Source organism: Callorhinus ursinus, unplaced genomic scaffold (genome assembly GCF_003265705.2).
Source record: "Callorhinus ursinus isolate GAN/ISIS: 27379988/994484 unplaced genomic scaffold, GSC_fseal_2.0 scaffold7, whole genome shotgun sequence".
Classification (NCBI taxonomy): Eukaryota; Metazoa; Chordata; class Mammalia; order Carnivora; family Otariidae; genus Callorhinus; species Callorhinus ursinus.
In genome coordinates, this window is record NW_027397069.1 from 10,375,908 (window position 1) to 10,397,890 (window position 21,983).

General features: G+C 47.5%; 1 protein-coding gene across 4 annotated transcripts in view; it reads left to right on the plus strand.

The window, feature by feature from the left end:
- Window positions 1-21,983, plus strand: part of ABCC4 (ATP binding cassette subfamily C member 4 (PEL blood group)) — a 244,418-nt gene that overhangs the window by 20,394 nt on the left and 202,041 nt on the right. For 2 of the 4 annotated variants that reach the window (XM_025874666.2, XM_073894388.1), the window contains exons 2-3: window positions 18,563-18,673; window positions 19,231-19,351. In XM_025874666.2, the coding sequence (XP_025730451.1) occupies window positions 18,563-18,673; window positions 19,231-19,351 (232 nt within the window). Of the gene's footprint in view, window positions 1-10,739; window positions 10,759-18,562; window positions 18,674-19,230; window positions 19,352-19,988; window positions 20,134-21,983 lie in introns of those variants that run through there. The other 2 variants (XM_073894386.1, XM_073894387.1) reach the window with 2 other exon arrangements.

Genomic DNA, 21,983 nt, shown 5'->3' on the forward strand with positions numbered 1-21,983 from the left:
TTTTCAGTGATGATCTCTGGGAAATTGAAGGCAGGACTTTGTCTGATAGGTGGGCCTGAAGAGTCATGACCCGGAGGGAAGGGAGCAGGCACAAAAGGAAGCGATAATGGGGGATGTGATTCAGGACTTCACACCTGAGCCATGCGGGCCGGGCAGGGTGGGGCTGCCCCTAAATTTGCTTCTACCTGGCAGGAGGCCCAGGATCATCAAAGCTGAAAGAATCACCAGGAAAAGAAAATGTCTAAAAACCATAACACCACGCGCTGTTTGGAGACTTTAGAAAAAAGGTTTGGAAGTTTTGGGGAGATTCCAAATAAGGGAACTTGTTTCGAATAAATTGCTTTTGAGTTAGAGAAAAAACTGATTGCGGTAGATGCTTCTTCCTGAACTTTTTGGGCTAAATATGTGTTTTCCTTGTCTGCCTTGAAGACATAAAATAAATGAGGTGACACATTGGGTGTATGTGTGTTATTTCTGTGTTAAGTAGCAGGTGTTTAGGTTTTTTTTTTTTTAAGATTTTTTTTTTTTTTTTAAGATTTTATTTATTCATGAGAGACAGAGAGAGAGAGAGAGGCAGAGGGAGAAGCAGGCTCCCAAGGAGCAGGGAGCCCGATGCGGGACTCGATCCCAGGACCCCGGGATCATGACCTGAGCCGAAGGCAGACGCTTAACCATCTGAGCCACCCAGGCGCCCTTTTTTTTTTTAAGATTTTGAGAGAGGGAGCGAGCACACAAGCAGAGGGGAGGGGCAGAGGGAGAGGGAGAAGCAGACTCCCCGCTGAGCAGGGAGCCTGACACAGGATGCGGGACTTGATCCAAGCCAAAGGCGGATGCTTGACCGACTGAGCCACCCAGGCGCCCCTAGAAGGCATTTAGGTTTGCCCAGCATACACTTTTCATTATACTAGGTGCTTTGGAAGAAATAGAAAAAGGTAGAAACCACCTATGGCCCCGGGGGGTTTCTTGACCACTCAGAGTAGAGGGGCTGTTCTAGAGCTGTTTGCTTATGAAATCCGTGGTAATTTCAAGAGAGGCTAGGCTGGGAAGCGCCGTTTTCCTTGCCTGTGAGAGGTCAGTCTAGGGTGCATGAACGTGCATTTCACTGCAAATACCCGAAGTGCCCCGCTAACGTCATTCTCAGCTGAACCCTCAGAGCTTTCCCCCCAAGGAAGTTACCTCAGTTGTGTTCCTGAGGTTAACCAGCCTGTACTCCTTGAGTAGTCAGTAAGCTAGATTTCTTGGCAATTCAGATCCAAATGGCTCTTTCGGAGTGGGCAGAGCTTGCTTAGAGCTTTTGAATGGGTGGGAGCTTCCTGGCTGTGCGGCCTGTTTTCGAGGCTTTTGACGGCTGGTGATCGAGGGCAGAGGGAATCCTGTTTCCCTCCTACAGGTTCGCGGGAGAGCCAGCCGCGTGCTCTTCCTCTCTTAGGTCCGCTGTCTCTTACGTAAATAGAGAAGGAACCTAAAGTTAACTAAGCTTGAAATCAAACCCGAGAAAGCCCCACTGCAAACCAGAGCGTCTCAAAGTGTTCTTGGGGGTTACTGCCAAGTTCTCGTCAGCTCCCTGCAAATTTTGGACAAGCACAGTGATATTTGTGTGCAGGTTTTATAAACACCCGACTGCTAGGATGCCAAGGGATAAGGTGATACAAATATTTGCCGAGGCTTTATAGACAAATCCTCTGTTGATCACCGCGGTGGCCTCCAGGAGTAAACAGCCTCCTCGTGGACTTCTGTCCAAGAGCCATGTGGCTGGTGGAGGCTGCGTGACTTTGTCCTCTCCCCCGAGGCCAGCCGCTGAGGCTTCCGTGCAGTGGCCATGACCGCCTTCACAGATCCCACTGTTGACAGCTCTGTCCTCTGACTCAGGGTGGCAGATTCTGTTGTTGACAGAAGCCAGCCAGCCCCTATCACATTGCACACGCTAATGTCATCTGTCTGCAGCTGTTACGGCATACATTTGAGAGCTGTCCTTTAAGCCTGGAGTTACTCATAGGTCTGAGTTGACCTGTGATACGGGTCAAGAGCGGCAGGCCTGCTGGCTGTTTCTGGTTGGGTCTTCCTGCTGCGTCTACCACTGCTCATTTGATCACTGTGTCTGAGGAGTCCAAAAGGAGAAGCTCTCCGGTGGGAGGCTCTGCCTAGAGCCTTGCTACTGGAAGTGTGGTCTGTAGACCAGTCCCCTGGCCATCACCTGGTGCCTGGGAGAAATGCAGAGTCTCAGGCCCCGCCCCAGACTTGGTGAATCTGAATTTGCATTTTAACAGGTCCCAGGTGATGTGTATGCAAGGAAAGGACCTAGGCCAGGCTCCTATTGGTTGAAGCTGGGTTGCTACCTCATCCAGGTTGGGAGGGTGGGAAGAGGGGGAGTGTGGAGAGGTGTGCACATGGTTTGAAGGCCTGAGCCCTACCTGTGAGTGACAGGCATCCCTTGCTGTCCTGTGCCACATGGTCTCACCTAACTGTAAGGGGGTGGCCAGGAAATAGAGGCAAGTCCCGTGCCTAGGATAAGGGGACGAGGGAGCATCAGACTCACAAATGGGCCAAGGAGTGGGATTAGGTGAGCTAAGCTGTGGGTGTGGTTCAGTGGTCAATAGACGCCCATCTTCCCTTCCACTGCTCCTTTTCTCGTGGCAGGTGCATGCACATGAGGGTGGGGAGGGGCAGAGGGAGAGTGAGAATCTCAAGCCGATTCCGCACTGATCGTGGAGCCCACCTTGGGGCTGCATCCCACAACCCTGAGATCATGACCTGAACCGAAATCAAGACTCCGATGCTGAACTGACTCAGCCACCCCTAATTAAATTATTTAAAAAATATTTACTGCTGATTAGAGAAAAAAAAAAATTTTGTTCTTAACCATAAATGACACCTATTTAATTGTTGGATGGAGAAAATACCCAGCCTCTAAAACTTACACAAATGTGGGTTTTCCTCCTGTTTCTATTCCTCCTTCCCTTTTATGGTGGATAATGACCGGCAATAGAGGGAGCAGTATAATGAACGCTGAGTACCCATCTAGGCGTGTCAGGAGTTTTTAGCTCATGGCCAGGCTTGCCTCAACTCTGTTCTTCCTAGTCCTGCATGTTGGTGTCCATTTTTTTTTTTTTTTTTTTTGGTTAAGTCTGAGGGTGAGCAATAGAGTTATGGGCTGAATTGTGTGTCTCCAAACTCATTGGAACCCCAATGCTCAGTACCTGCTGTATTTGGAGTTAGGGCTTTTAAAAAAGAGGTGATTGAAATGAAGACATGAGGATGGGCCCTAATCCAGTCTGATGGGTGTCCTTAGGAGAAGAGAAAATTTGCACGCATGTAGATAGACCAGGGGGGTATGCATACAGAGGAAAAGCCATGTGAGGACACAGGAGGTGGCCCTCGGCAAGCTGAGGAGAGAGGCCGCAGAGGAAACTCACCCTACCAACACCTTGATCTTGGACCTCTAGCCTCCAGAACTGTGAGAAAATAAATTTCTGTTGTTAAAACCATCTTGTCTGTGGTATTTTGTTACAGCAGTCCTAGCAGCCTAATGCAAATTTTTCCCCCCCTTAAGGGAGGGTAGCAAAATCTACTTTTGTCATTAGGTCACTGTATACATTTGTTATGTGCTTTTCACAAGTATTTCTAGGAAATGGTCAATATATGATTATATATAACTTCCACTTGTCTGTTATACTTCTCACTTAACACCACAGTTTTTAACCCTTATTTTATAAAACAGGCACAGGATATTATACGAAATAAAGACAGAGAGAATTGTTGTAAGGTTAACCCCCTTGTAACTACCACCCAAGTTCTAGAATAAGATTTTGCCAGCTTCTGGGGCACCTGGGTGGCTCAGTTGGTTAAGTGTCTGCCTTTTGGGATTGAGTCCCGCATCGGGCTCCTTGCTCAGAGGGGAGCCTGCTTCTCCCTCTGCCTGATGCCCCCCTTGCTTGTATGCGAGCGCTCTCTCTCTGACAAATAAATAAAATTAAATCTTAAAAAAAAAATAGTCTCTACAACCAGTGTGGGGCTTGAACTCACAATCCTGAGATCAGAGTTGCATGCTCTACCAGCTGAGTCAGCCAGGCGTCCCTGCTTTGTCATATTTTTAATGTGTGCATACTCCAGTGCTTTCACAATCTGTTTTTAAAACGCAGTGTTTATTTTTTAAAAGATTTTATTTATTTGACACACACACAGAGAGAGAGAGCACAAGCAGGGGGAGTGGCAGGCAGAGGGAGAGGAAGAAGCAGGCTCCCTGCTGAGCAGGGAGCCCAATGTGGGGCAGGATCCCAGGACCCTGGGATCATGACCTGAGCCAAAGGCAGCCGCTTAAACGGCTGAGCCACCCAGGCGCCCTAAAATGCCGTGTTTAATATAAACACACCTTTTAGTAACACAGGTCCTATGTTTGTCTTTTAAAGTAGCTCTAAGATGTTCCATCATGTTAATGTATTTTAGCCATTTATCTGTTTTGGGGCATTTGCAATTTGGATACTTTTTAAAGTAGGATTTTGATTATCATCAAATTCTTTGGATTCTTTAATTCTGAACCATATAATCATTCTTCTCAAAAATACATAACCAGGGGGGTGGGGGGATGGTTCAGCCTGGTGATGGGTATTAAAGAGGGCACGTTCTGCATGGAGCACTGGGTGTTATGAACAAACAATCAATCATGGAACACTGCATCAAAAACTAATGATGTAATATATGGTGATTAACATAACAATAAAAAATTTGAAAAAAAAATACATAACCAGCACCTTCTCTGCCCCAGGCACCAGCCTTGGCATTGGGAAGAGAAGATGGTGGCCCTCCCCCCACCTCTTTGTTTTTTGGTGACCTTCTCTTACAAGATTTAAAGCGTGGTTCTGTGGAGTAAGTTTCTAAAAAGGTAAATTTTCGAGGCAAAGGATTCTCTGGCTTTGTAGGTTTAATTATGTATTCCTGAGTTGTTTTTTTTCTTTTTTTAGGTTTTATTATTTTAATTTAGAGACCCCACATGCATGTACGCGAGTGGTGGGAGGGGCAGAGGGAGATAATCTCAAGCAGATTCCCCGCTGAGTGTGGAGCCTGACCCCACCACCCTGAGATCATGACCTCAGCTGAAACCAAGAGTTGGGCGCTTAACTGACTGAGCCACCCAGGTGCCCCTTCCTGAGTTGTTTTAGAGAAAAATTGGATCAGTTTTGAGATCTTACAATCTTGTAAATGTGTCAGTTAACTCATAGCCCAGCTAATATTGGAATGAAAAAAAAACCCCTTGTGTGTATATATACACACACACAATTTATATGCATACACATATGTATATAAATTGGGTCTGGTGTAGTACTTTCAATTTGTCATATTTGTATGACATAATTACATAATTTGTAATTATGATTCCCAGCAAGGCTTATGGTCTCCCAGCATGATTTACTGTTGGGTTTCCTGAGCATGTTGGCTGTTTTCTCGAGCAAGCCCCTTAACCAATGAGGGAGGACCAAGGTGCCCCTGACTTGAATACTGCTTTCTTCATGGTGGCCTGGTGAAGCTCAGGTGCTCCCCTTCCCTCTACCGAGAGGCCCTGTACCCCACGTGTGTCGCTGCTGTCACGTCCCACAGCTGTTTGGAGCCTTATCCCTGTTCCACTTACGAGCCAGTGATCAGTGGAGACATGGCTGGGGGACACCGGGGGCTGGGGCCTGTATGTCCTCATTTGGTAGCTGGTCTGCTGGGCAATGTCCAAAATCCCTGCTTCCTGCTCTTTCCCCAGGCATCCACCACAGCTAATTCTCTGGGGAGGAAGGGCTCTTGGATATGTCCTTTTCAGGCTTCCTCAGACCACATACCCTGAAGCCTGGGATTCATGATTTACTGGGTCCTAGTTTAATTATTTAACTGACCTTGACATCTTAGGGCCAGGTTTTGTCTCTGGGGTTCATAGGCTGTACCAGCTTTGCAAGGAATGTTCTCTAACCCCCTATGATCGAAGAATGATTTACCATCCACCTTCTTGTGACTGTCGAGTGTGGAAGCATAATTAATTCTGCATGCAACTCCAGACCAAACCCACGAGGAGATCCTCTCAATGCAAATTCTCGGTCTCTGCCCCAGATCTTCGGAAACAGAACCCCAGTGAGGGGTTCTGGGTTTATTGTTAATGAGCTTCTCAGGTGATTTCATCACAGCTTACATGAGAACTCTGTCCTAGAGTTAGAGCATGTGGTCACAAGGCAAGGGGAGAGAGCTTTTAAGACCTTTCTAGTCTTTTGATTCAGTGCAGGCCGAAGTGTTCGTAGTGACAGTGACAGGCTGGTGAGTGCCAGGTCTGGACTGTCGTTTTGTATTAACTTAGGTGAGGACAGGGAGGCCATGGGGGAAAGGGGTGGTCAGAGCAGGGCAGCCAGTGGTGAGCTGACCTCAAGGCCAACCTAGGGACGTGGTGTCTTGAGATGTGAGCACCTGGCCTGGAGCTTTAGCGAGAGCTCCCCCTGCACGGAGTTCCCTGGCCCCAACTACCTGGAGTTCATCCAAACCTCACAGGTGAAGGGTGCCGCCTTCCATTTGACTGCCCTCTCTTCAGACAGCAGTTGCAAGTTTGGGGGTCCCCAGGCCACCCTCATTTCTGACCCAATTGGCTACAAAGTCAGGGGTTCCCACAACCCACTTAGGTTCAGTAATTTGCCAGAACAACACCTACAACTCAGGAAAGTGCTGTCTTTACAAATTACAGGTTTATTACAACCAACAGATATAAATTGGAACCAAAGGGAGGTGGTGAGGTCTGGGGGGGTCCCAAGCTGGAAGCTGCCTTGTCTTATCCCTGTGGAGTCACGATGTATCACCCTCCTGGCACATCAGTGTGTGACAATACTCAAGAATATTGCCAACCAGGAAAGTTCCCCCAAGCTTTGGTGTCCAGAGTTTCTATTGTGATTTTCTTATGTAGGCATCATCAGTGGAATCACTGATGATGCGATTGATGTCAATCTCCAGCCTCCTCCCACAGAGGTTTGGCTGGTGCCCTATCACTTAAAGGCCCAACGCTCTGATCAGTCATATGGTTTGTCTTTGGAACTCCCATCCTAAGTCATCTGTTAGCGTAAACTCACATGGGGCCACCATGAGTCACTCTGGTTAGCATAAACCATCAGGGCCCACAGTCTTGTTATTTGTAAAATTCCAGGGATTTAAAGGAACTAGGACAAAGTCCAGGAAGGGGGGACAATGCCAGCCAAAGTCTTCTTTTTTTTTTTTAGCCCAGTTTTGAGGCATAATTGACAAAATGGTAAGGTATTCAAAGAGTACAGTGTGATGCTTTGATATATGTGTACATTGCTAGGGGATTCCTCCACCATCTAGTTTAACACCTCCATCATCACCTCATATCCCCCCCCCCCTTTTTTTTTGTGAGAACATTTGAGTTCTCTCCTAGCCAATTTCAATGATATGGTACAGTGTTATCAACTATAGTCACCATATTCCACATTAGAGCCTCAGCCCTTAGTCATTTCATAGCTGAAAGTATGTACCGTTTTTACTAGTCTCTCCTACCTACCCTTTCACCCCTCCCTCCTGCCCCTGGCAACCACTCTTCTCTATTTCATTTAGATGACTTCGACATTTTGTTTAAGATTCCACATACTAGTAATACCATGTGATATCTATCTCTCTCTGACATATTTTTTTTTAAAGATTTTATTTGTCAGCGAGCGAGCGAGAGAAAGAGCACACGCAGGGGGAGTGGGAGAGGGAGAAGCAGGCTCCCTGCTCAGCAAGGAGCCCGATGCGGGGCTCGATCCCAGGACCCTGGGATCACGACCTGAGCCGAAGGCAGATGCTTAACCAACAGAGCCACCCAGGTGCCCCTATTTGGGGTCTTTTGTGGTTCCGTACAGATTTTATAATTATTCTATTTCTGTAAAAAATGGCATTGGAATTTTGATAGGGATTGCATTAAATCTGTAGATTGCTTTTGTGGTATGGACGTTTTAACAAGATTCTTTTAATTCATGAACACAAAGCATCCTTCCGCTTATTCATGTCTTCACTCGTCAGTGTCTTACAGTTTTCAGAGTGCAGGTCTTTCACCTCCTTGGTTAAATTTTTTCCTAGATATTTTATTCTTTTTGATGAAATTGTAAATGGGATTGTTTTCCTAATTTCTTTCTCTTACTTTGTTGTTAATGTATAGAAACAGCAGATTTGTGTATATTGATTTTGTATCCAGAAGCTTTACTGAATTCATTTATTTTAACATTTTTGATGCAATTGTAAGTGGGATTGTTTTTAATATTTTTCTCTTATTTTGTTAATGTATAGAAATAGCAGATTTGTGTATATTGATTTTGTATCCTGAAACTTTAGTGAATTCATTTATTCTAACATTTTGGTGGAGTCTTTAGGGCTTTCTATATATAGTGTCATGTCATCTGTCATCTGCAAATAGTGAAGGTTTTACTTCTTCCTTTCCAATTTGGATGCCTTTTATTTCTTTTTCTTGCCTAATTGCTCTGGCTAGGACTTCCAATACTACTGTGTTGAATATGAGTCATGAGAGTGGGCATCCTTGTCTTGTTTCTGATCTTAGAGGTAAAGCTTTCAGCTTTTCACTGATGAATATGAAGTTAGTTGTGGGCCATAGAGTTTTATTTATTTTTTTTTAAGATTTATTTATTTCAGAGAAAGAGAAAGAGAGCATGAGTGGGAGAGGGAGAGAGAATACCAAGTAGACCCCACACTGAGCTGAGCACAGAGTCCGACATGGGGCTCGATCTCATGACCCTGAGATCACGACCTGAGCCGAAATCAAGAGTCTGATGCTTAGCCGACTGAGCCAACCAGGCGCCCCTGCTACTTTTTTTTTTTTTTAACTTTTTACTTTGAAATAATTTTAACTTGACAGAAAAGTTGCAGGAGTGGTACACAGAGCTCATATGCCCTTCATCCATATTCCCTAACATTAGAGCCTAGCATAGTTGCCATTCTATCATATTATTCCTTTTTATCTGACCTCTTTGAAAGTAGATTGTAGGCATGATGCTCCGTTACTCTCTGAACATTTTAGCATGGATTTCCTGAAAATAAGGATACTTTCTTGCGTTACCAGGGTATTCCGATCAAACTCAGAAATTAAAGTTGATAACGTTACTACCATCTAATTCTCTGACTGCATAATCAGTTTGCTTACGTTACCCATTTTAGGCCCAGGATAACACGTTGTATTTAGTTTTCATATCTCTTCAGCGTCTTTCAGTATGGAATACCTTATGCAATCTCTTATGTTGTCGGTATTTTTGAAGAATGTGTAGATTATTACTCTGTAGAATGTTCTTCAATTTAGGCTTGTCTGATGTTTCTTCATAGTAGGAACACCAAGAAGTAAACGCTCAGTGCAGTCCTATGCACATGATGTCCACTTGTCTCATTACTGGTGGTGGTAACTTTTATCACTTGGTTAAGATGGTATCTACCAGGTTTCTCCATTTTAAAGTTAATTACTAATTTCTAAAGACTTTTTGCCACTTATTCTTTGAAGTTAATATCTTAAGTAATTTATCATCAGAAGCCACTCCCCTCCACAGTATCATTAGAATAGAGTAAAGCAGTTGATTTTGGTCTGTTGATTACACGTCTTACCACTTGCCCTTAGTACTTTTGAGTTGGACTTTCTACTTTTGTAAAACTATCTGTATGTAAGTTTTATTACTTTTCTTTATCTTTGCTCCCCTCCCACCCCTTCGATAGCTGTTACTAGTGTGTGATGAGCCATCCCTTTTTAGTATCTTATTTTATTTTGTAAAGATTTTATTTATTTATTGGACAGAGAGAGACACAGTGACAGGGAACACAAGCAGGGGGAGTGGGAGAGGGGGAAGCAGGCTTCCCGCCGCGCGGGGCTCGATCCCAGGACCCTGGGACCATGACCTGAGCCGAAGGCAGATGCTTTAATGACTGAGCCACCCAGGCGCCCCTTAGTATCTTATTTTAATGGGAATGAATTTAGTGTGTTTTAATGGTAAGCAGAGTTCCTTGTGGATGTAGTTTTTTAGATATTTAGTAAATAAAATACAGAATTTTAAAATATATATTACTGCAATGCCAATTTAAGGAATTGAAGAATAAATTTGATAGATGCTTCAGTTGCTATTAAATAGGGATATTAAAGTTTTTTTATTTTTTATTTTTTTAAAATGTTTTATTTATTTATTCATGAGAGTCAGAGAGAGAGAGAGAGAGAGAGAGAGAGAGAGGCAGAGAGAGAAGCAGGCTTCCCGCTGAGCAGGGAGCCCGATGCAGGACTCGATCCCAGGACCCTGGGATCATGACCTGAACCGAAGGCAGACGCTTTACCATCTGAGCCACCCAGGCGCCCCTTAAAGTTTTTTTAAAGGATGGTTTGAGTTGCAACGTTCTTGTTTTGATAGAGTAAATTAGTAATAGGATATTGAATTTTAAACTCTGATTTTTGATCATGTGACTTATCTTTATGGTGGAGTGGCAGTCCCAGAGTGAGGACCAAGCAAAGGGAGGTGAGATTTGTTTTAACTAGAGGGGAGTAAGGCTGGGAGAGTAAATTGGATCTAGTTTCCTTGCATGAAGGAATGTGGCCTTTTGTTCCTTCCTTCCTTCTTATTAAAAGGTTTTATTTATTTATTTGTCAGAGAGAGCACACACAAGCAGGGGGAGGGGCAGGCAGAGGAAGAGGGAGAAGCAGGCTCCCCGCTGAGCAGGGAGCCCGATGCGGGGCTCGATCCCAGGACCCTGGGATCATGACCTGAGTTGAAGGTAAATGCTTAACTGACTGAGCCACCCAGGCGCCCCTTATTGTCCTTTCTTAATGTTTCTTTAAAATCTCATTCCTGACTGGTTTCCTTACCTTCCAAAGTCCATCATCTACAAAGTGGCTTGAAAACTTGTACTGTTTCCCTTTTCTAGGGTAAAGGATAAAGTTCATTTGGAATATAAGACCTTTGGTTACCCCATTACCACACCAAACCCCATGCAGTTTTGAACCTGCTGTTCCTAGGCAGTATGTCTTTGCATGTCTGGTTTTGTTTTTCCGAAAAATTCTTCTTTCTTGCCTTGTCTCCTCAGTGGGTTCTAAATGATTCTCCTGAATTTTACTCAAAAGCTTTGTCTCTTCCTGGTAACCCTCCCAAACCTCCTTTGAGGGCCCCCAGGTGTATATGCTTTCCACTTTTCATGGTGCAAATGGTTCCTGGACCTGGCCAATGACCAGAATTGGCAGGGCTTGGGGGGCCTTTGGAAAAGGCCAACCAGTTGGGTTCTATCTTGGCTTACTCTTATTCAGTCATTGGATGGGGCTTTGCCATCTGTTAGTCTTGGTTTCAGAACTCTCCAGGTTGAGACTGGGATTTTGATATTTAGCCAGGGTTGGGACTCTTGGTATAAGTCCCAGGCGAGAGCCTCCCGATGGTCATGCCAAGCACACTGTATGGCACAGTCTCCAACTTGAGCCTGCGTCTGCATCACCTGGGAGAGTCAGTAAGGTACAGAGTGCTGGCCCCACTCCAGAGTTTCTGAGTCAGAGGTCTGCACTGGGGCCTCAAGGTCTGCATTTTCAGCAAGGAGGCTGATGCTGCTGGTCTGGGGATCCCACTTTGAGAATCTATGCTGTACAGGAGATCAGTCACTGGTGAGTGACCTGAAAAAAGCCAAGAAATTGATCTTCTGTAGGGCTCATGATCACCCTTGTCATGTCATACTGTAATTCTTCAACATAAATCCCTCACTCACTGGACCTGGACTGTGAGCCCCTGGAGGGGAATTGGACCGATGAATATAGATATGGGTTTGTACCATTATCCTTGTTTTGGTGGCTAAGGGACTGCTGCCAATGCCCTGTGGTGACTCTTTGGGAACATTTGAAGTAAAGTTTTATGGCTTTTCCAGAAAGAGAAAAGGCTCAGGACAGTGGTTCTGGCCCCAGGGGATTTTGGCATCCGGCAGTGTCTGGAGACATTTTTGCTTGTTGCAACTTGGGGAAGGGAGATGCTACTGGCATCCTGAGGATAGAGTCTGGGGATGCTGTTAGCTGTTCTGTAATACACAGGACAGCCCCTGCACCGAAGAAGCATCCAGCCCCAAGTGTCAGGAGTGCCGAGCTTAAGAATTCCTGCTTTTAGGGGAAGGGGGTTCAGATGAGCTAGTGTGGGTCTTACTGTGAGATCCTCTCATTTGTCACTCACCCCAGGCCCTGCACTTGGTCTCCTTGACCCTGAGTGCCCTGCCTCCCTCCACTCCTTGTCCCCCCCAAGCTCTGCCCTGATGGAGTCCCCAGGCTGGACCTATGAGCCTTCAGTGACAGGTTGGCAGAATCTCCAGGGAAAATTACCCCAATGACTAATAATTAGCCACAGCCAGAAGTGCTTTAAAATACATCCTTTTAACAATAAAATGATTTATTTAATTGGGGCTAGGGCATTTGTTGAATGATTTACTGACCTCAGTTGACTTACACATTCCCTGTTCATCTAAGAGCTTAAGGAGGGTTGTCTGTGTGTTCTCTGCCCCTGCTTCTCACCCAGGGGAGAGCCGTGCATTCACTTATTCAGAATGATCCACTGTGTGCCAGGCACAGGGAACACCATAGAAAGACTGTGTCCTGCCCTCATGGAGCTCTTGTTCTAAAGGGGAGAGAGACAAAATAAGTGAATGTTTTTCTCTCAACAAAGAGATTGTAGTAAAGGGGTAAATAAAGAAGAGGGAAATACAGTAGAGAATCAGGGTGTGTTTGGTTTTTTAAGAGCAGGTAGCCTAGGCCTTGCCGTGGAGGTCACCGTGAGTTTGGGAACTGGAGGAGAAAAGGTGCCATCGTGGGGGAAAATGGGGAAGAGCATTTGTTCTCAGCAAAGGAACCAGCCAACAGGAACTTGGAACCCCAGCAAGCGGGCATGGCTGGAACACTGGGCGAGGGGGACTGGGCTGGAGATGGGGCTGGTGAGCTGGGAGGGACCCCATTGGGAGGTTAGGCATCATTCTGCTGCAGAACAACATGGCCTTGTGTTTTTACAAAGTCATTCTGACTTTTCTGTAGAAAGACCGGGAAACCAAGAGTGTGAGCAGGTAGGCCAGTTAGCGGGCTGTTATAGCACTGAGACCTGGTGGGGGAAGCAGAGGCTCCAACAGGTGGATGGGGTCAGGAGGTCAGCTGTGGGCCGAGTTGATGGGTTGGCTGAGGGGAAAGGAGGCTTCCGGTGATGACTGGGTTTTTGGTCTGAGCGGTGGGCTCTTTGAGGTTGACATTTACAGAGCGGGGGAAGAATAGTTTTGGCAGGGAAATCAGGAGCTCCTGCCTCTTGGCATCTGAGAGGAGGTGACAAGTAGGCACTTCGCCATAGGAATCCAACTTTTGGTGGGAGAGGCCTGGCTGTCGGCAGCTGGATGGTATTGGAAGGCCGGGGATGGACAGCTGTCCTCTGGAGAAAGCACAAGGCTGCACTCTGGTCAGTGGCTTGCAGAGTAGGTGAGAGGCTCACAGCCATCGGTGAGCGTTGCGGAGGTCTGAAAGCCCATCCTTGATGTGTTCCTCAGAAGAATGAGAGGCAGGAATGTTCCAGAAGAAGAGATGAATGTGAACAGCTGGGGTTTGGGACGCCCTTTGTGTTGGGTGTGGAGATCGCTTAGAACGATGCTGGGAGTTGGGGGGTCAGGGAGAAGCCTGATCTGCTGAAGTCCCCGAAGAATGATAGGCAGTGACAGAGAACGTTTTACTTATTTTTTCATTTTTATTTTATTTTTTTTAAAGATTTTATTTGTTTGCCAGAGAAAGAGAGAGAGAGGGAGAGTACAAGCTGGGAGAGTGGCAGGGAGAGGGAGAAGGAGGCTCCTTGCTAAGCAGGGAGCCCGATGCGGGACTCGGTTCTAGGACCCTGAGATCATGACCTGAGCCGAAGGCAGATGCTTAACCGTCTGAGCCACCCAGGGGCCCCGACAGAGAACGTTTTAGATGCTGCAGTGATAGCAGGTGCCATGGCTTTTGGAGCTGCCCAGGGGTGTAGACAGCTAGGAGGCACAGGCAGGGCCTGGGGCTAGAAAACAGAATTAGGAAACTGAAGGGCCACCTCGAGGCTGCAAGGAAGTTGTGTCCCCAGGGGCCAGCCAGGGCTCTGCTAAGAGCATGGAGCGGAGGGCACAGGGGAGTTAGTCACTCATGAGAGCCAGTTCCAGAGAGCTTCCTGGAGGGCTGGGAGGGAGGGTTGGGGACGGGTCAGCTGTAGGTGGCAGCTTGGAAGGAAGAGCTTCCTTTATGGGGATAAAGTGTCCTTCAACAATTTGGAAGAAAGCATTTGAACAGGCACTAATGACCGGACGGTCAGAGAAGAGGCAGTACCAGGCACTCTCGGGCTCAGAAGGGGATCTTGGTGATGACTGAATCCTGTGCCTAGCGGCGGCCATTGTTGGTTGTAGTGACTGGATCCTGCTGCTTGTCTCCTCCTCGCTAGTTCCAACCAGTGGTGCTTTAATCCCTTCACAGTCCTGGGAGTTGGCCAGCAGGAGTAGTAGCTTCCTCGTGATTCTTCTCACTGGTACTGAATTGTATGCAAAAATTTTTTTTATAGAGGGGGGATTAGGACAGTAATCCATGCATGATGGTTGTAGAGTCTAGGTTGTTGGTGTTGGTAGCGGGGAGAGGGGTGGTGGTGAGGAATGATGAAGAAGAGGTGTTGGATTAGCTGGTAGGAGAGGAGGAAGCCAGGAAGGCCAGCCGTGAGCCCTGGAAGCTCCAAAGTTGAGGTCAGAAGCCTCTGCAGGGTCCACAGCTTGGAGTGGGGAGGAGGGAGCAGAGGGAGCTGGGGTAATGACCCATTTTGAGGATAGCTCCACCTGCAGGGTGGGTGTTCCGACCTTGCAATGGATGGATTCTTGTACTGCATGGGTTCCTGTGACATCTGTGCCCAGGCATCATGATGTACCAGGCTCTGTGTTCGGTCATGGAGATTGCAAGTGGTATGGGAATCGTCATTGTCCTGAGGAGCTGATCGTCCGGTGGACTGGAGGCAATCCCGCTGCTGTGTTCAGGGCTGTGCAGGAGGTAAGGAGAGAGTAAGCTGAGGAGGGAAGGACTGTTGGGGCAGAACTGGGTTGCAAGATGGCTCATTCAGCAGTGGTTTGGAATTGTTGACTAAAGGTCCCCAGGGATACATTAGAAGTCAGAGGTCTGTTGACTCAGGTCTCCACGTCCAATTCCTTACTTAGCTGGTGGCACAAAGTAGGCTCACCATCAGATGGAAAAGTAAGCCTTTGGCCCTTGTTGGTGTCTGTGGGGCTCAGCCTGGCTTTTTGGGATTTGGGCACTGAAGGGGGTTGGGAGGTCTTTAAATCAAGATCTGGGGTAAAAAAAGTTTGCTTAATTGAGTAACTTCATCTAAGTTATTAGAGCCTTTTTTAGGGGTCCCGAATGTGATTGCTTAAGAGCTACGTCACCGTCAAGGCTGGTATTTGGTGGGTCTTTGTAGCGTTCAAAGCAACCCCAGCTGCTCCCCTCAGCAGCCTGGGGAGGTGTTCTCCCCATTTGCCAGAGGTCAATACTGAGAGGTCATATGGCTAGTTCAAGGTCATACAACCAAACCAGAAAGTAGGCACAGTCTGGAGAATTATGACACATCCAGAATTTTTTTCTCACTAACTTTTAAAAAGTTGTGGTAAAATACGGATAACGTAAAGTTTACTGTCTTAACCATCTATAAGTATACGGTTTAGGGGTGGTAAGCTCACTCATATTCTTAAGCAACCAATCTCCAGGACCCTTTTTGTCATCTTACATTAGTGTTTCATTAAGCACGGACTCCCCATTTCCCCTCTCCCCCTGGCCCCTGGCAACCACAGTTCTGCTTGCTCTCCGTATTAGACTACTCCTAAGCACCCCAAGTAAGTGGAATCATAATATTTTTACTTTGCGACGGCACCATTTTACTTTTCCCAACGGCTCATGCGAGGGCTCCAATTTCCCCACATTCTCGCCGAACTTGTTATGTATTTATTTTTTTGATAGTCGCCATGCTGATGTGCGTGAGGTTTTGTCTCACTGTGGTTTGATTTCCTTTTCTCTAGTGATGAGCATCTTTTCCTCTGCAAACAGAATTTTCAGGGCAGGGTGTTGTCATCTGGGTAAGCTGCATTGCTAATTGCCTCCGCATTTTCCACAGGGATATCTGCACAATAAGGGTGGCCCCGTGTGGTTCAAACCTGTTTGGTGGTAAGGCTCACACGGATTTATGCTTTTGTCTGGGGAGGAAATTGAGACAGAGAGATATTGGATGACCGGCGAGCAGTCATAGGAGTGCTGAACTTGGAGCGGGGAGCGGTCAGGGACCGCGGGGTCCCCAGTACTGTTGCTGGAACCAGAGCCCAGCCTTCCGCCTCCCGGACTGGGGTTCTTTAGAGGTACCAAGCTGCCAGGATTAGCAAAATCTGAAGCTCAGTTTCTCTCTTCGCTTCCTTTGTGATTCACAGAATTCATTTATTCAACACCAAAAAAATTCTTGAGCCGCTCTTCTGTACCCAGTATTGTGCTCGGGATAAAGCCGTCAATAAGAGAAATAGGATCTCTACTTTCCCAGGTTGTCGTCTGGCCTCCGAAATGTCCTTACTGGCAAAATCAGTGAAATGGTGTTCATGGTTAGGCTGGCTCTGTGTTAATTGTTGTCATTTACGTAACGCATAATGGATCTGTATAGGGCTCTTTAGATCTTCCGTACAGTTGTTTTCTTTTCATAATTAGTAACTTGTAGAGCTCATTTGAAATTATAGAAATGCTGTGCTCCACATCACACTTCTCACCATGAGTTTTAACTTCATCGGTCATTCCCTAACTCCATGGATCCTTCTGTATTTGTTTGCATTCCAGAATTTTCCTTCTCTCCCGTTTATGTGGCAGTAAGGAAGGATTCATGGATTCTTCTGTTACTTAATGGTGTGACTCAGGGCTATTTATTTGATGCTGGAAGTATCCCAGATTTGTCTGGTGAGGGCCCTTCAAGCTGTCTCCTCTGGCCTTTGGGCACATCCTTGTGATTCCTTGAGCACTTCCTTATTGTGTGGTGTGAGATGTTCCAGGCCCATCTTGTACTTTTCTCTGCCTGTTCAGGGTTGGTGTCAGCCTGTGGAAGAGCTGCTGTTGCTGGGAATGATGTGGACTCTGCTCGCCCGGGCCGTACTCCACGCGGCCCCGTAGGCATTTCTGCTTTTGCAGCCAGTGCTGTGGCCAGACCAGCCCTTGTGATTCTCGTGGTTGCAAGTCGCGTCTCAGCAACGGCCTTTAGGGAGCTTTAGAAAAAAGAAGGTTTATTATTCACGGGTTCGAGAGGGTGCATGTGCATGGCATGCCCGGGGCCGCCCGGCCAGGTGGAAGCAGGAGGAGCAGGGCGGGGAGCACGTGTGTGCACGCACACACCTGCATCTGGGGCTCTGCCTTTATAGAGGTTGAGGGTGGGGTGCCTCGGGTTTCGTGAGTTCACTCTTTATTGGTGAACTTAAAACATTAGAGGGAATTAAAGCCCGGGAATGGAAAAGCCAGTGGTCAAAAGGTCAGTTATCTAGGTCAACCTGAGTGTTCTAAAAGAAGAGGGACCCCCTGGCTCTTTATCTGGTGTGGCTGGCAATGTTTTCATTTGAGATGGAGGGCTTTGAAGTGGATGCCTCAGCAATCAGAAGCTTAATGTCAGGCATTTAAATTACAATTAGGAAAGCTAATTGTCAGGTGCTTTCATAAACCGCCCCAACCTTGAAATCAGACATTTCCTGTAGGAGACCTGGTTCCTTTTAGGGAAGAAAGATATGAAAATACCCAGATCTGGGTGAAGGAGGCCGAATGGTACAAACTTCTAGTTATAAAATAAGTAAGTCCCGGGGAGGTCATGGATGGCATGGCGACTATAGTTAATAATTCTGTATTGCATATTTGAAAGTTGCTAAGAGAATAGTTCTTAGAAGTTCTCCTCATAAGAAAAACAATTTTTGTGACTATGTATGGTAAAAACCCCCAAGATCTGGGCCCTAGAATACTTTTTACTACTGGTATGTCCCTGCTTCTGGGGCCTCTCAGAGGTAGAGCTGTGTGTGTGTGTGTGTGTGTGTGTGTGTGTGTGTGTGTGTGTGTGCGCGCATATTTATTCCCCCCAATATCTCTACTGTAGACTTTCAAAAAATTGTAGTTGTCCCACAGTGTCACATTAGTTTTAGCTGTGCAGTGTTGCCCTTCGATGACTCAGTGGGTTATGCTGTGCCCGCCCCAAGTGTGGCCGCCATCTGTCATCACACACCACACACGACTCTGTGTCTTTCATCCCTGTGACTTGTGTTCCGTAACTGGAAGCCTGCACCCCCGACCCTCCTTTTTGCATTCCCCCTCCCCTCCGGCAACACCAGTTTGTTCTCTGTATTTATGGGTCTCTTTCTGCCTTTTGTTTGTTCATTGTGTTTTTAGATTCCATATATAAGTGAAATCGTATGGTATTTTGTCTTTTAGGCTTTTTTTTTTTTTTTAAACCCATGGATGTAGGATTCTAATTAAACAGCTGTGCAATTTGGATGTGTATTACTTTCCTTTTCTCTTGACTTTTAACAGGTGGCTGAACCCTTTGTTTAGAATTGGTCACAAACGGAGATTAGAAGAAGATGATATGTATTCGGTGCTTCCAGAAGATCGCTCGAGGCATCTGGGAGAAGAGTTGCAAGGGTAAGGCACAGGCGGGAATGAGAAGGGTAAGGGAGTGAGAATTTCTAAGTGTGTGTCTTCATGGTTTGGGACTTCATATGGGTTTTGCCTTCCCCTAGGCCCTTCTGGAGCCTCCTTCCCTCAGCGTGCACTGCCCTCCCCTCAGGCTGTCCCCGGGCTTAGCCTACTTTGGTGGCTGGGGGAAAACCTGTTTCTTGTGCTTCTGTGGAGTGGAGGTTGCCAGCAGCAAAGGCTCTGGATGCCAAGCTCTGTCCCCAGAGATGGTCTCACCGGAGGAGGTTGTCTGTGCACCTGTCTGCCTTCCTGGCCCGCTCCCGGCGCTGTCAATCCAGCCATCCTTGGCCGGGACTTGTTTCCTGAGACTGGAACTTTTCCCCTCAAGGCATGTTTTTTCTGGTGCTTCAGATTCCGCCTGGGGGGCCCTGTGAACAATTGGCCAGAGCTGAGGAAGAAGCCCCCCTCGCCCCGCCCCGGGGCGAGGGGGGGGGCAGTCATCTGTGCTCCTGTGTGCGCTTGGCCAGGCTGTTTCTCATCGCGCTTGGTTTTTCTCCTTGCAGGTACTGGGATAAAGAAGTTTCGAGAGCTGAGAAAGACGCTCGGAAGCCTTCCTTAACGAAAGCCATCATAAAGTGTTACTGGAAATCCTACTTAGTTTTGGGAATTTTTACGCTATTTGAGGTAAAAGCTTTTATGTGCGGTGTGTTGTTTTTCCTCATGTGCGGGTGGGTACCGAGGTGGGCGGCACTGCTGGGGACAGTGGCAAGTGATTTAACGTCTGAGGATAAAGCACATCTAGGAAACGTGATGCACGTAGCTCAGCAGTTATTATTCATCTTCAGAATGGGCACATTCGTAAGTGGACCTCGGGGGAATTACTGTTTTTCTTCTAGTGAATTGTGGGAGGATGGCGCTGAGAAGTTTTATGCCCTGTTAGGGTACTGTTGGTGCTCAGTAAATGTTATAAATGCTAAGAGTGATCCTTGACCCAGAGAAGATTCTACAACCTCAAGGAGTATGTGCCCTCTGATTTGGAGGAAGTAAATTTGGGTCAGAGCCCAGAATAACATAAAACATTTTATTAGGTTTTCAGCAAATAACACCTAACTTGACCAAGCCAAATCTGATAAATGTTTTCCCGCGAAGGATTTGTTGCCTTTCCCCCTTCCAGGGAATCAGAACCCTGGGCCCTGTGTCTGGGCTGGAGCTGGCCAGACCTCTCAGGAGCCCGTGGTTCTCTGGGCTGCCCCCTTTCCAGCAGGACACGTACTATGAGCCAAAACCCCTCTGTGGAGGAGCTCTGGCTCCGTGAATTCTGGAGGATTCGTGCCCCACCCATTCTGGTTTCCTGTCCCTGGTTGTTGGCGTGGATTCCTGGTTGGAAGGTGGAGCTTTGGTGACGTGACATTGAGGCTACTCTAGGAGTGATGTGGAATGGAAGAGCAAAGGCAGAAAGCCATGAGGTCAGTGAGCTCCATTAGCCCGATGGGCCTCAGTCAAGATCATCCAGTAAGACTGTGTTCTCCTGGGCGCTGCCACTGGGAGCCAGTGAGCCTCTACCTGTTCTGGGCTGTGGCCTGCTGGAAGGATGCTGCAGCTCCACCTGGCTGGCTCTGCACCTTAGTACTGCCTTAGGGATGCTGGTGGCCCTGTGAGTATATGAGAGTAGTTGGGATAGGAGTTGCGGTTGCTGTGAAGAGGTGGTTTTAGGTGGAGAAGGGCGGTGAGTTGTCATAAGTTTGTTTTGTCAGGCATGAGATGGGTGGGCTGGTTGGTGTGTATGTGGGAAGGGCAGCTCCTGTGTTAAAGGCTCTGTTGTAGGGAAGGGCAGTGGTAGGTAGGTGATCCCCGCCCTGTGTAACTGGAAAAAACCAAAGTCTGTCAGCCAGCAGGTGACTGATGGTCCTGGGAGATTGAAGTTCCCCTGGATGACAAAGGTGGGTTGGCCAGAGGGTGGGGGCAAATACATGGAGCACCAGTCAGTACCTAGATACTGCTGTGGCTGGTGACGGGCAGGGTGGAGATACACAGCAGTGGGACTGACTGGGGGGGTGGTGAGGGAGGGGACAGGAAATCCCCCGAGCCTGTCCCAGCCTGGCTTTGACCCATGTACTCATGTCCCAGTGATGGGGTTCCTGAGTGGTCACGATAAGTCTCAGTTTGAAATACACAGGGTGACAAGTTGGGGTTTAAAAATTTGGCTGGTGGGTGCAGGATTTCCTGATGAGATGTGGCTGCTGACCTCACAGAGCAGAGTGCTTGTAGATTCGGTTTGTCAGGAAGCCCGCGAGCGTTGGCATATGCCTGTGGCCCATGTCCGGTATCTGGGTGGGCGTGGGCAGGGACCCGTGTCCTTGGAGTCTGGTGCTAGATCGTATCCTGGAGCAGGCCTCCCTTTGTGGCCTCTGGTTCTCTCCTTTCTCTTTGCTACCAAGTGCTGAAGAAGCTGAAGATGGCAGATCTCAAAGAGTGGCCCTTGTGGCTGTGTTTGGACTGAGCTTCTGGTTTCCCTCACTGTTGTGGGCTGTTGCCCACGTGGGGTGGGGTCACTAAGTCCCAGGTGGTCCCATCTCAGAATAAGCTGCAGGTCTGTGCTGGGCTTGGGAGGAGTAGGCACAGAGCTCTGAGGCCGCAGGAGCTGGGCTTCTTCCTGAGAGGACAGGCTCCACTCTGGCACAGGGAGTGTTGATGACCACGTTGTCCAGCCCTGGTAATACTTACTACTGGGAGATCTAGGGATGCCAGGATTGGGGGCGAAAGGAGCATGCAACTGGTCAGAGCACTGGCCTCTTTGGGGATGTCGGTTATTGGGGAGGGGAGTACCTGGCAAACGTGGGGGCTTGTGCTCAGTAGTGTTAGTATTGGTAGCAGCAGTGGTGATAGGAGCTCATACCCAGTAGTAGCAGCAGCGGTAGTTGTGGTGGTGGTAGTGGCCCTGGTGGTTTCTCATCCTCAGTAGTGGTATTGCTAGTACTAGCAGCAGTAGGAGGGCTCATACTTGGTAGCAGTAGCAGCGGCAGTACTGTTACTAGTGTTATCAACTACTGCTGGCAGCAGGGGCAGTAGAGACATACTCAATGGTAGTGTTACTAGCGGTAGCAGCGGCAGTACTGTTACTAGTAGCATCACTACTACTGCTAGCAGCAGGGGCAGTAGAGACATACTCGATGGTAGTGTTGCTAGCGGTAGCAGCGGCAGTACTGTTACTAGTAGCATCACTACTACTGCTAGCAGCAGGGGCAGTAGAGACATATTCGATGGTAGTGTTAACTAGCGGTAGCAGCGGCAGTACTGTTACTAGTAGCATCACTTA